The 15,023-nt window shown below is 33.7% G+C and overlaps 1 protein-coding gene across 5 annotated transcripts; it reads right to left on the minus strand.

Moving 5' to 3' along the window:
• Positions 1 to 652: 652 nt before the first annotated feature.
• Positions 653 to 15,023, minus strand: LOC110095825 (nucleolin 2). Of its 5 annotated transcripts, none has more exons than XM_028694706.1 (22): positions 14,725 to 15,023; positions 14,273 to 14,312; positions 14,144 to 14,192; positions 13,868 to 14,061; positions 13,038 to 13,127; positions 11,083 to 11,211; positions 10,938 to 11,015; positions 10,719 to 10,826; positions 10,495 to 10,611; positions 10,263 to 10,397; positions 9,077 to 9,121; positions 5,326 to 5,424; positions 5,102 to 5,233; positions 4,882 to 4,974; positions 4,611 to 4,676; positions 4,444 to 4,535; positions 4,244 to 4,361; positions 4,007 to 4,107; positions 1,908 to 1,986; positions 1,729 to 1,820; positions 1,247 to 1,575; positions 653 to 937 (listed from the first exon to the last, which is right to left on the minus strand). In XM_028694706.1, exons 2-22 carry the CDS (start codon positions 14,303 to 14,305, stop codon positions 909 to 911), a joined length of 2,208 nt encoding a protein of 735 aa, XP_028550539.1. In that variant the 5' UTR covers positions 14,306 to 14,312; positions 14,725 to 15,023; the 3' UTR covers positions 653 to 908. The 5 variants fall into 5 exon arrangements, with proteins under 5 accessions (XP_028550539.1, XP_028550538.1, XP_020677187.1 ...); XM_028694705.1 differs by having other exon boundaries at positions 5,320 to 5,424; XM_020821528.2 differs by having other exon boundaries at positions 13,868 to 14,040; positions 14,725 to 14,883.

Consider the following 15,023-nt stretch of genomic DNA (forward strand, 5'->3'; position numbering starts at 1 on the left):
CGCCCATGACTTTATAAGTTGGTACTAAAAATCGAGTGATAAATCGATTTATATTGCTAATCATCATATATCTTACTTATACTACTGCAATCATCACTACGTATTGTGCAGCACTTAAGTCATCATGAATGGGTGTAGGTGAGCAAAGTCCACTAATAGCTAAAATTCTTTTTCTTATGTTATTATTCCTCCAAATTGACGAGTGGGATGATAATTTTAAGGAATGAAATAGAAAAATTCATATTAAATACATATGTTCAATTATCATAAACAGAATTTCTTCAAAATTGGTTAATACATTCAAATAAAGATTCTATATCTTTTCTATCTACAACCTTGAGAAAATCTAAGGGTTTTTTTATCTATTTCGATCATCAATGCCCATATCAAAATTTAATAAATTAAGCTTCATTTGAAATAATTCTCTTGTTAAAAAAATATGACAAAAAATTATCTCATAAGTAGCCTTATACATGATTATATTGAAAAAGTAATACAACCACTTCAATAGTACTACTCATTTCCTTGTCATATATTGAAAAACAGAATAAAAACATGTATGACTATCAAACTAAAAGCTTTCATGAACCCAATAGATCCATTGGTTGCAACTTACTACTGATGTTTAGTCATGTCAATCAGAACACCAATATTAAACTAACAATAATACATAAATACTTCGGCACGCAAATTACTTCGATTAAACTTGAATTCAATGTTCTCCAGGAAATCAAATAAATAATATAAAATATAAAGGTAACAAAAGTTGCAACATATCGCAGTCAAAATTGACTTTGCAAAATTGGGCAGCCATACGGTGACTTTAACAAGCTACAGAAATTGATAAAAGACGCCTTCAGTGTCAGAAGCAGCTAGATCTGCAGATGCAATAGGAAGTTGAAACTCATCTAGTCTTCACCGAAGGTAGTTCTCTTCCCTGCAAAATAATCATAATAATTTGTGTTTTTAGCACCATCAAAAAAGAAAATTCTACCAAAGAAAAAGAAATTTTCCGCCATTCAGTCTAACTGTAGGCATGATGGGAAATTATTGGATTCGGACACTAGACGTCGTCCAGAGCTTAATGAAAATGCGCCACATCACCTCCTACTCAGTACTTAGCAATGCTCAGTACTGTGAAGTACCGAGCTCAGTATTACTCGGTACATGAAGTACCGAACGGTAAACTGTGCCCGGTGTCTGAACCCAATAATTCCTGTGATCATCAATCAAAAATGCATATAACCTTGGCTGGATGTGCCGGAGCCAAAACGACCTCCACCGCCCCTGCCATTGCCTCTGCCACGGCGCCCACCACCATCACGTCCTCTGCCGCCGCCACGACCTCCACCCCAACCACCACCATCTCTGCCACCACGACCACCACGACGGCCACCACTTCGACCACCACTCCAACCACCACCATCTCTGCCACCGCCTCGGCCGCCGCCACTACCTCCATCACCTCTCGGTTTAGCTTCCTCCACCGTCAGTGTGTAACCTCCAAGTTCCGAGCCAGAAAGCTCCAGGGCCTTTGAGAAAGCCTCCTCGGTTCCGAAATCAAGGTATCCAATACTGCAAACAAAAGCAGCTGTCATTTACTTCTAATAGTGACACAACAAAATGAAAAAGAACTCTCTCAAGAATACAATCGATATTATTATGACCAAACGAGAAAAAACAATTAAACAAGTTAACAATAAACTTTTTGCATAAAAAAGAACTGACCCTTTAGAACCTCCTGATTCATAATCTCTAGGCAGTGAAATTCGTGTTATCTCTCCACAAGAACCAAAATACTCTTCAAGGGAACTTTGAATCTGCATTCAAAGTTAACACTCAGCTCCAAAATGATTTTTTAAGCAAGCAAAGGAAAATGTAGAAACATAAAACGAGAGTAAATTTACCTGATCCATCTCGAGTGACTTGTCAAAACCTCTTACAAATATGGTAAGACTCGAACCTTTTTCAGCCTTCTGGAAAGACCTATTTTCCATCACGAAATATAAATAAATAGCATAATTATCAGTGACACAAAACCTAATAGCAAGGCGGCACGTCGTTCTCAGTTTCAGAGAACCAAATCCTTAATGATATAAATTAAAACAAAGAATTGCACATGTTACAACTGCTAGGAGAAAAAGGGTGCTTCAAATGTTTTTTGAACATTAACTTCAAAGACAGCCATCAAGTTTCATTAATCTTGAATGAGACATACTTCATAAGGGTGTTCTACCCATATGTTTGAAAGGATATAATGTTCCAATGTTGCAAGCGACTTTGCATGGCCAGCAAAAATACACACACACAGCTCACCCGAAAAACAAGACATAGATTGCAACATAATAATTTTTCAAATAAAATCAATTTTCATTCATTTATATACAAAGTTCACATACTTAAATGTAGATACTGCTATGCCTTGGTTATGATTTACATGTTCACATATTTAATTGTACAAAATCAATTTCATTGATTAATTATTTATTTAATATTATTGATCTTACATTCTTACAATCTTGAGATGTTAATCACATCCTATATTGATGACTGATGCCAACGGTGAAACCAAAAAGAGCTAAGGCTGGGCAATTGCCCATCATTTTTTTTAGAAAAATAAAAATTTTAACTATTTTTCACATTTTCAAAAAATACAGTTGTCCAATTTTAAGAACAATTTTCATTTTCTATTTCATAGATAATATTATACATTTCATAATTATATTTTACTCACTCTCTTTGAGAGTGTAGTTCCGCCCTGACTGATGCATTGACTAGGTTAATATTTGAGGCACCTTGAAAACTTGCTGGTTTTTAATATAAAATATATGGAATGGCTACTTGGCTTATTGCCATTGCCGAACACCTGAAATAGACGCCATACTTGATGTTAACTCTTATTTTCTTAAGGATTTATCCAAATCACAGGCGACATACTTAATGTTAACTCTAGTTCTCTTAAGGATTGGCCTAAATCACAATCTTTTTAGCTGATTGCTTAAAAGTTCGAGGGCAAAAGTTTTGATTTTCATGAAAATATAGTTAGTCTCCAACTTTGATCTTTCAGATAATTTAATATCAAGATTTTTCCATGCTAAATTTTCAAAACTCAGGTGGCAAGTTTACAAAATCTTTTTAGAATTTGACAACTTAAACATCTAAATATGTCAGAGTTAAGTTAGTAGGGATGACAACATTTAGTCTCTGTTAGCATTCTGAATTGAGCAACTCAATATTAGATTATGGTTATCTAGTATCTAACATTTCTCCTTTTTTTTTATCATTAACATCTTCGCTGTTCTAAAAACCCCCGTTTGAAGTTATTGAGGTGGCTGCTAACTAGACTTTGTTTGTAATACTTTGCATAACAGCTAAAGGATGATATAGCCTTTGAGCATCACAACTATCTTCATGTATTACGTATTGTTGAAATTGTTATTGCAAGTTTTTTTATGATCATTTGTTACTCTGTAACATGTATTACGTATATCATCTGTTATTCATTCATTTGATAATTTTCTTTTATAACAAGCAATTATGATTTATAACTTTGCATTTGAATTTTCTTTCAAATGTCTTCAGCGCTTTATTTTTTAATCAAACTTTGAGCCCTAATTTTATAATCAAGTCAACTCAAAAGGGTTAACTAAAAATCAATTAACTTCATTTTTAGCGTTAGCACACAATAATTTGGAGTGGAGTTCTTCTAATAAATTTCGATTTGAAGTTAACCAAAACTCGTTAGAACTCAAATTGATATCAGCCCTATCATCCACATAACAATTCCCGTCAGACTAATTGGAACCAAATTCTAAATTACAATGGAGTCATCTCAGAGCACAATACGCGACTTAACTGGACAATTTAATTTAATATTGCTTGACTCAATTCAAAATAAGCATTAAAAGAGACTGCAAGGAATTAAATTTATTCAAGTTGCTATGATAGAAAATTTTCACAAATAAAAAACATAGTAGTTTCTTAGTTGAGAGAAAGACAATAATACCCGCTGTTCGGAGTATATGCGCTGCGTTCAGCACGTTCGCGTGCCAAATCAAGTCTTACTGGACGACCCAAAAGTTCTTGCCCATTTAAATCATTCAATGCCTATCAAAACGAGGGCATAAAATCAGTTTAAAGCTGTGATCTGCAGGAAGCTGAGAGTAAATATATTTAAACATGAATAAGCAAGCATTAGATAACAAAAATAAGAAGTAGACTTTTTTTTAAATAACCAAGTAACCTTTTGAGCTGCTTCTGCGGTGGCAAATTCTACATGCCCAAACCCCTTGAAATGACCATCATCAAATCTAGATAACCGAACATCAGGAACTTCCCCTGCCTCTTTGAAGAACTCAACTCTAAATGAGAGAAACAAGGAAAATTATTAGAATAAAACCTCGAGGAAAAAAATCAACAAAGAACAAGAGTAGAGGTACACACATGTCATCCTCTCCAACGTCAAATGACAAGTTTCCAACAAAAAGTGTCTTTGATCCAGATGATACACCTTGATTACCCACAGGGGTTTTTTCCTGAATTAAAATAACATTAAATCTCTAATTTTAAAACAACCAGTAATAAAAGAAATAAACTAAACAATAAAATACCACTCTCTTATCAACTTTTTTAACCGTTTGATCTACAGGTGCAGCCTTCCTCTTCAAGTCAGTCTCCTGGAAATTTTATTCACATCATCAATGAAAATAACCATTAATAACCATTTAATTAGAAAAATAACTATTTTCAATGGTCGTTAAACAGCAGGGAAATGCATAAAAAACCTTCTCTGAAAAGTTTAAAACAACTTCAATTGGTCTCCATAGTATGAACTTTAGTTTTTGCAAGGAGAGAAAAAATGGGGAGAAGATGAAAGCATACTTTCTTTGCAGGTGTCTTTACTGGCTGCTCGTCTTCACTTTCATCTGAGGACTCCTCATCAGAACTACTACTCTTTTTTGGTTGTTTAGTTGGCTAGCGAGTATGTCAAAACACAATAAAATTCATAGTAATAAGACATTTAAAAAACACTCCAAAGCAAAAAAAACATTATGTTGGTATTCTGAAAGAACAAGCAAAAAGCATGGTTTATTTTGCCTACCGTGTTTTGTTGTACTTTTGGAGTCTCCTCGTCAGAACTTTCTTCAGAACTGTCATCCTCATCTTCACTGCTGCTGCTCTCCTTTTCAGCACTAATCATGGTAGGCTTGCTAGCATTCAATCCAGTAGTTTCCTATAACAATGATATTAGCCGGAAACATTAGGCAAGTTTGTCCACCAATTTAAATGATAAATTCAGGAACTCATTAAAAGGCATACAGGTACTTTCAGTTTCTTTTTCTGAGGTTCCTCATCACTCTCACTAGAGCTCTCATCCGAACTATCTTCAGAACTCTCTTCCGCCTTGGCCTTGCTTTGTGGTTTCTGAAACAATAAACAGAACCAACAAATCAATAAAAAAATTGAACTTTTCTATAGCAGACAAAAGCTAATAAATATAGTGGAATATTGGTGCTAAATTACAAGCAAGAGCATTAAAATCAAAACAAACAAAAATAACTTGAAAAACATGCATAAGAAGACCAACTAGAATGAAAACTAAGCAAATGACATTTTCATGTTCAAATACCACCATTACAACATCAATCAAGGCCTTCTCATGCCGAGATAAGTCAAAATGCCAAGATGCAAACAATAAATACCAATCATCTACCGAGGAGCATTAGCTGATCCAAGCGGCTCTGCAGCTGTTACAAAGCAGGCCAGAAGCAGCAGGCTCTCTGATTCAAGGCAAGGGATGGAGGGCTCTAAACCTCCTAATGTAATTAGGATAATGCTATGAATGTAAAATAACAAAGAGAATTAAAAAGTTCACATTCTTCACTTGCAGATCAAAAAATACAAGAATTTGAACCTAATGTAATGATTGAATTTGATTAAATCCAAAAAAATCAACACAAAATAAGAAACTTTAAAAATAAGTAATAAATTGAATTATTGTACAAATAAAATTTCATTAGTATCTACTTTGATAAAAATCAAAAGCTACAACAAAGGAAAAAGACAAAAAGAAAGAAAATAACAAAATTAATATTATATAGGTCTCACACCAATACAAGAGGACAACTTCCAAGGGAGGTTGCTAATTGCAATTGCACCACACTCAAAAGAAACCCATACACAACAACAATATAAATTTTAAAAAGGAAAGAAAAAAGTTTATTCAATAAAAGTAAAAAAATTGCAACCCGTAAGTAATTTATAGATTTTTCAACATCTATCATATTACTGCTTGGTGAAAGCAAATAATACTAAATCACAAAATTCCTGAGCAAGTACAATGGAATCACACAAAGGAAGTTGGAAATGACAAACAAGCACGATATATAGCAGTGTGCAAGTAAGAATGGACTGAATAATAAGATAAATACGATGACAGAAATTCTATCTTGAAGGAAGCTAAGTAGACAAAACAATAGATCCAAATTTTTAATAAAGCCCACTAGCGAATTAGTAATCAAAATCCATATAAAGATTCTTCCCAAGCAGCATTAACGAGTCAAAACCCAATTAAACAAAATAAGTGCCAAGTTCCTGACTTGAGCTTTATCAATAACCAAAAATTCCATCCTATGAGCAAACTCAACTAATCCAATAACTATATAATGTCACTTTCTATAAGAGGTTCATCATAAACATGTCAAAAAATAACTGAAATTAAAAAAGTCTAAAAGAAATTAAGCTCAAATCAAATGTTTTATCAAAGTTTCAGCTAAATTTAAACACAGATCTTCATCAAACTTGTTGGGCTCCAACAAATTTGGCTGTAGCAGATTTACAATTTGAGACTCATCAAGAAAATTAGCATAAACTTTTGTGCTCCATAAAAAGTAATCCATCAGTGCCATCACAAACAAGTGCCATGCTAGATCAGTAAATATCTATAGAATCTACTGCGGACATAATTTCACATCTACAATAGCATCAAGAATAAGCTATATAAAGTTGTCTGGAGAGCTAGCTGTCAATTCATGACATGGAAAGAGAATAATCCAAGGAATTTGCAACAGGTTGATAGAATAAGGTTAGATCAAAATTGCTTGATGCAGTAAAACATTCTTGTCCATGCATCAAACTTTAAAATTTCTGAACAGATGATTTTGATTATGGATCAGAAACTATGTTTTAATCGATGATATTTGCAGATCAATCACATCACATCAATTATCTTACTCCATGTCTACTTTCTTGTTCCCCCATGCTTGTTGTTGATAAGTCTCTTAGGAGTCAAATTTCAAATTATGTTCTGTCCACTCAAACAAATAGATGGGGAAAATAGATTCATTGTTAACAATCAGCTTGAATGATTAAATCTGCAAGCTGAATGAAATGATTGAATGAGTGAGTTGCTGCGTTATAGAAAAATCCCATCATTTTCTAATTTTTCTCAAACGTCATACCCTACACAACATTGTGGAAACCCCTCAATGAAGATAACTCTGAAGTCAGAGCATTCAAGTTGCAATCCAAACCCTTAAGGGAGTAAATTGGCTCTTCAACCAGAATGTTATATATCTAATACTCAGGTTCTTCAAAACGTCATGACTCAAGAAGCCCAAGTACTCCAAACTATTGCAGACAATTAATGGTTCAACATCCAAATCTATGTCAACAAGTTCTTAGCATTTTAAGTCACAACATGTTCTTCTACATTGTTGACAAGAGTAATATCAGCATCATCCACATATTCTATAGGAGAATCTTCAAATCCCAACAAATCACTAGAAGAATTGGCTGCACTTGTGATATCAATATGTTGTTCATCTTCATTCTTAGTGAAATGAAACATTATTGTTGTCAGCATAAGTATTTTCAACAAATAGTACTTGAATAACTCAACATCAATTACATCTTTTATTTTTTCCTTGAAACATTCCATGAAGAATTTTCATTGGGGTTATCTCTTCCGCCTTCTCTTCAAGGAAAAAAATGTTCAAGAGGCACCAATCTTCTTGGTAGTTTTTCTCCCAAGTGATTTTCGCTGTAATAACATTCAAAAAAATTCCTAATCTAACAAAGACTGCTAGAACGGAGATCAAATCATTTTCTCTTAACTACATGGTTTCCCAAGCAAATTTACAAGGTCCTCTTCAATTATCCCTTTAGTATTTGCTCGATCATCAACATTTATCCTCACCCAACAAGCATGCTTCGCCTGAGCAACAATTTACCTAGAGAGATTGTTGAACCCTACATAGATTTCACCTTTTCAGCCAATAAGGCTCAGAGAGAGAGAGAGAGAGAGAGAGAGAGGGGATTCAAAACAAGAAGATATCAAAGACAAAGACAGACATAAACAAAGAAAAAGTATTTCTTTTTACAAATCAAAGTGGTATTTCTAGGATTTATTGTTTCATCTTTTGGCCTGTAATCTCATCAGCAAGTTACAACTCCTCATATCAACCATAATTTTAATTCAACAAATGCAAGGTAGCCGTTCAAATCCATGTTCACTTGTGCCAATTCTGATCTTAGGAAAGAAAATTTTTACTCGTTATAAATTAAGAAATTATTTGAAATGGAATTCCCTTCAACAAGTAGTATTTCCTAATGCCAAAAGGAACATTAACGCAAGCGCCATAGACCCACTTGGCTGCTTCCAAGCAGTATTTCATCAATTGTATTCTTGTAAGTTGTAACCATGACCCTAAGAGTAATAAGAAAACTCCTCGAGCACTTATGCAGTGATTGTTTAAACCTCTGTTTTCCATTGATGTATTGTTTATATTTTGCTCTATTTAAAACTCTTGAATGACTGCATTGATAATCAACCCAACAAAGTTTGTTACTTGATTCCTTCAGACTTGGACCAATAACCAGTAAAAGGAAGAAAAAAAAATGATCTAACATGACTAGTGCCATTAAAAAGAACAGGAGTAACAATGAGAAGCTAAGTAATCAAAAAGAAAAGAACTTTATACGACATGCTGGTATGCAAGCCCAAGAAAATAAATATGAATATGCATGACAATAACAAAAATCAAATAATTAATGCACATAAACGATAACAATTTACCGTTTCTATGGCTTCAGGCTTTTTAAGAGGGATGGCTGCAGGAACCTGCATAGAAACAGATAATTTCCTTGAGAAAAAGTGGACCATCTAGCAAGATGAATTTATATAAAATCTTATGATATCCATCATAGAACTAAAATACAAAACTTTAAAAAATGCATCCTTGTTCAAGTTCAACCTAGGATGACAGAGCATGCCACTTAAATACAGAGCTTTCTGAAAATTTATTATCATTATTTTATTCGATATATCATCTATTTAATACTGTCTATCAAAAACAATCTTATTGTGTAAATTATGTAAAAATGTAAGACTATTCTTATACTCAGAGAGACAATATCTAACTGATTACACCACATGTATGACTTCAGAACTTCAAGATTACAGTAAACAAAAGCAAGAAGCTATGTCATCATTTCTAAGTCTACGTTAATTATGCAAAAAATAAGCATAACCAAGCAGCAACCAAAAATATTCCCCAAAAAACGTGCAATGACTTGAACAGTTTTCAAATAAATTGCCAGGAAAAACTTGCAAATGTAAAATAAGTGTATGCAAGCAAACACATTGAAAACCACCCACAAATATGTTTGTGTTTGTGTTTCTTAAGAAAAAATTAAATAACAAACTATCCATTGAAAGTACCATGTTGAAGATCTAAATTAATGGCAATATACTAACATTTCGGTGATGATATCATATTGGAAGACATTAGAGATCTTTTATTTGTATGAGAAAGCACAGATTTTAGGTGCTGAGTATTCAAGGAATTAACAATCAAGTGATACTCTCAGAAAAAAAAATACAAAACTTAGCCTTCTTATACAGAAAAAAAAAAGAGAATAAAATGTTTTTAAAAACCTGCAAAAACTAAGGAAGAGGACGGTAACCTAAGTCACAATTTATTGCAGTGTCAATGTATTTAGCAAATAAACGAAATGAAGAAACACATTCTTTAAGCAACACATCAAACTATTGACAGGCATACTCCTGATTGTAAACCATTCCAAGAACAATCATTCATGGAAATGAATCGACTAAGACAGGTGAACCTGGCTGAGAATATGTATAGTGATGGCTTCAGAAAACTAGGAGCCATAATTTATAAAACGCCTACATAACTAGCTCATTACATTCTACGATAGTAAACTATGAGATGCCTGAAATTCATTAAACAAGGATCTACCATGTCCTCATCAGAGTCAGAATCACTCTCTGAGCTGTCACTAGACTCATCTTTCTTTTTAGATTCAGTGGTTACAGCAACCTTCAAAGCAGCTGGAGCACTCTTTGTGGTAACAGAAATTTTGGGAGCATCATCCTACAAAAAGAACAGCAGATGTTTTCATAATCAGCCAGACAGAGCAGGGCATGCAATACCAGACAAAAAAATTTCTCAATTCAAACAGTCAACTAACCTCATCATCCGAGTCACTATCAGAGCTTTCACTGGACTCTTCTTTCTTATTTGATGCATTTGCTGTAACTTTTGAAGGTGGTTTTTTGACAATTGATGTTGCCTTAGCTTTCACCTTCTGTATAACATTAAAGTTAAAAAAAAATTGTGAAAGTCTCATTTTCAGTTAATGATGCATGGATTAACTTTTCAAAACCAATTGCTTCAATCTATGATGACTTTTACCTCATCATCAGATTCACTCTCTGAAGTTTCACTGGAAGAGTCTTCGGTAACTCCATTATTTTGTGCTGGAAGAGCTTTCTTGACAATACCAATTTTTTGTCCATTTCCCTGCACCAATCAATCCAAGCTTCAGATAAGGTTACAATAGACGATTAGGGTCATTCAAAAACATTGAGACAATTTCGAAGGAATTAATTTTGAAACTCTGAACAAATTGACCTCATCTTCATCAGAATCACTGTCAGAGCTAACACTTTTAACAGCTAAAGGTTGCTTCTTTGAAGGAGCAACAGACTTCTGCATACAACATTGTAAATAAATCAGCAAGCAATATAGCCTGATAACAAAATAATTAGGCACTAACATTCTCCTCATCAGAACTGCTGTCAGAATCTTCATCACTAGAGTCCTCTTTCTTTTTCGAAGCAAGAGCAATGCCATTCTTAACTCCCGCAGCAGGCAACTTTTTAGACAAATTTGTAGGTTTGACTTCCTGGAAGAAATATCAATATTTTACAATCAAATATTAATAAACAGTCTCAAAGTTCAGAGACAGAAGAAAAACGTTTAACAAAATTGATGAAATTATAGATATAGAATGTTAAAAACATAATGAATCATAAAACCATGAAAGTGTTAAATTGATGTGCATGCTCACGACTTAAACTTAACATAAATTCTCCAGTTTTGAGTCTTCAAACCTTTGAATCCTTTTCGGTTTTTAAAAATGTGTAAAAAGCTGAAGAGCTCCAACTTGAAGGGTAGCCTTACTTTAATATTTATTATATTAGGAAAGATGTCTTATTATGGCTAGCAGTCCTTATTTGGTGGTCCTTTGAGACACTATTCTTTCTCCAATTATAAATAGGAGACCCTCCTATGAATAAAAGCACATCTTTTATTTCCTCCAACAAACATAAAACTAATCCAAAAGATCAAATGATGATAAATGTATGATAAATAAAGGTAGAATTGTTAATTAAACACATGCCTTTCAGATTTGAAGAGCTGGTGCTCTATATAACTTGCAGAAAATATTGAATATATTAACGTTAAAATTGTAGCAGCAAAAACCCCAAAAACTCAGAATCCTTAGTTTGCTGCTGCTTGATCTCTTTTTAGGCATCTATCAGTGATTCAATTCACTAAATTCCCTACAAAGAAGTGAGGGAAACAAGCAGCCATTCTCTAAATTCCCTACAAAGGAGCTACTCCCTCTTGCATCTATCTTGAAAGTTTCTTGCATTTGATCTCAAGGGAAATTCTAGATCATTGCATACCCTTTTTAAAAGCATGGAGAATATAAAATCTTACCAGTTTCACAGCATTCAACAACATTTTCAAAGTTAATTTCATATCATAATACAATCATAGTTTGATGAAAAGTTGAATCTAGATCACAATTTAAGCTATCTAATCAGATAATCAAATCTTTAAGAATGAGGGCTTACTTTGAAAAAGTAAAGCTCATAACGCCCTAAATAAACGAGGGCACCATTGAATTTTTCTTAAAGGAGTGCCAAGTGAACTAATGAAAGAAATGAATAAATATGCATCCCATCATTTCATATTTTGCATTATCCAAAGAATCATCATATTTCCTTTCCATGAACTAAAGGGAGTTTAAAATTAAAAGAAAAGATGACCTAATCAGATGCATTTAGAGTGGCAGGTACAAGATTTTTGTTTGGCTATGTTTCACTCTGCTTTACTAATTAGCGCTAGTTTAAAATGGTGTAGCTACATTGTAGACGTGCTCTCCAAGTAAAGGCCAGAATCAGTCAATGTGCCTCAGATTAAAGCAATTTTACCATGCTCACGTACTGGAACTACACTATTTATCTTAGTGAAAAATATGAATTGTTATATCAATTTACAACAAATATGGCTTCAGCAAAATTATTTCAGCTTGCCGGTGATAAAATGCATCGCAATGTAATTCCCAATAAAAAGTTAATTCCATTGAGTTCAGAAATTGCTAAAAAACCATTAAAAACAATGGAAATACACCAACAAATATAATAGAATATATACATATTTTGAATTAAAACAGAAAAAAAAATACATAAAAGACACAAAAGAGACCCTAACCATCACACTGATGTGAGCAATAATGAAATGCATGGCAATGTAATTCCTAATAAAAAGTTAATTTCAATGAGTTTGAAAATTGCTAAAAAAACTGTTAACAATTATGGTAATGCATCAATAAATATACTATAAATATCCAGATTTAGAATGAACGTTAAAAAAAAAACACAAGCAAATATTATATAACAAATGTTGGAAATTATGACTTGGAAAATCATTTGGACCTACTTCATCAGATGATGACTCTTCTTCACTGCTACTGGAATCCTTTATTGGTTTCTGTACTGGCTTGCCACCCTTTTTTGGTGCAACTTTGACCTGAAATTAAAATAAACAATTAGTGTATGACAAAGGAAAATAGAGCATGCTATGATGGACTTTACATCAGAATTCTGCACATGATCACAATTTGATAAACAAAAAGTTGCAAATACAAATCACATGAATGCATAATTTGTATTATCATCTCATCAATTGTATTTATCCATAACAGAATCATACCACAGGATCAATAAGAAAAATTGCATGCATGCAAAAACCAGACACATACCATGCAAAAAAGAGGTCAATGAACTTCTAAATTCACAACCCATCATTTAGAGGACAGGCTTGGAGACTGGTTAGTTTTCTCCATGAATTGAAGACCATAAGTTAGAATTAGGAAAAACAGGTTCTCCACAATGCAAGGATAAGACAGAGTACATCAAAACCTTATAAATCCTACTTTGGTGAGGACCGCTTGAACTAAGTCACCCTAATTTTAATCAATAAAAAAATAGATTATGAAACTATACTGTAAAACATTGCTAGTTCTAGCTGTGCCTTTATATACAAGTTAAATTGAAAATACTCAAACTACAGATGAGATTAGGGCATACTAAAGCACTAAAATGTTAACAGCTTCCTTATACTCGCACAATAAAATTAAAATAAGTCTACAAGCAAGTAAACCAAAGAATTTAAACAGAAGCATTAAAAAACAATTTAAAAATAGTGCTGGATATGAGTCAATTTTAGAACAACATAAGGTGATTAAAAGCTGTCAACACAAGAAATACCTCCTCTTCAGAATCTGATGTGTCCTCTGAGGTGCTGGTTTCAGTTTTCTTTGGTGGGGGAACCTTCTTTGACTTTTTATCAGCAATCTGCTTTGTTTGAACTTCCACTACTACTTTCTTCTGCTTTTTGGCACTCACAGGTTTCTCCAACACTGCTTCTGCATCCCTCTTTCCTGAACTCATGAACAAAGTATCTTGAAGAATCGCAAGTACGTCACAATGAAAACTATCAAAGGTCCATAACATAATAATGAAAAAATATCAGAGGAATCAAACCTTTTTTGGCCGACTTGGAAGGAGGGACGGAGACAGCAGCAGGAGTAACCTGCATTAAAGAACAATGTCGGAAAAACAGAACAAAATGAACAAACCAAAAAAAAAATTAACTAAAACCGATGCCCTCACCTCTACAGCAGACTTCTTGCTTGATTTACCCATTTTAGCGCTAATCATAAGATGCAGAAACATTAGAGTAAGAAACAATATTGAAAATACCTTTCTTCTCTTCTAAAGGGAGGAGTAACAAAATAATTAATACCAAGCCCTGAAAATCTAATGCACAATTTGGCTTTGAACTAATTAATACAGAAATAGATAAAACCAGTATTGGGGTGGTCCGTCAAGAACTTGAACAATTGACGAAAAAAGAAAAGCCTTATTTGTAGTAAATGAAAAAAGAACTCGGCTTTCTGTGCTACAAAAAACAATCATCATCCTAAGAATCATGCAAAGCGCACTGAGTTTCATGACAATATTGATTAAGTAATCACGGATGTAGCAGGATCCAGGAAGAACATCGATGGTTATGAGAAGAAAACACGAGCAAAAGTTCCACGCGATGAGGACAATAAACTTACAAGGTACAAGGTGTCGAGATCAAGGAAGACGGAATTAAGCGCCGCCGCAAAGGATGTATTGCGCGAAGAGGTTTAAGAAGAAGAACGCTCGTGTTAAAAACACACAAAAACCCTAGCAGCAGAAAAGCTAGGGTTTTGAGGAGTTTGCTGCCAGCCGACCTGTCTAGCGTTCGATTTATAGGAATCTGAACAAAGTTTAGGGCACTTTGCTGGCGTAGGAAGCGTTCGATTTGTGAGATATTTTGCCTCCGTTCAATCCGAGCGATTCGATCGATGGATGTTCTCACCGACCGGTGAGG

This window comes from Dendrobium catenatum, unplaced genomic scaffold (assembly GCF_001605985.2).
Source record: "Dendrobium catenatum unplaced genomic scaffold, ASM160598v2 fragScaff_scaffold_542, whole genome shotgun sequence".
In the NCBI taxonomy this organism is placed as follows: domain Eukaryota; kingdom Viridiplantae; phylum Streptophyta; class Magnoliopsida; order Asparagales; family Orchidaceae; genus Dendrobium; species Dendrobium catenatum.

Excerpts from the sequence above, each read along its gene's own strand:
- LOC110095825 (XM_028694705.1), bottom strand. The coding sequence starts at position 14,305 with ATGGGTAAATCAAGCAAGAAGTCTGCTGTAGAG. Across the intron at positions 13,128-13,867 it reads CATCAGATTCTGAAGAGGAG|GTCAAAGTTGCACCAAAAAA; the intron begins GTATTTCTTGTG and ends TTTTAATTTCAG. Across the intron at positions 4,362-4,443 it reads GACGTTGGAGAGGATGACAT|AGTTGAGTTCTTCAAAGAGG; the intron begins GTGTGTACCTCT and ends TCTCTCATTTAG.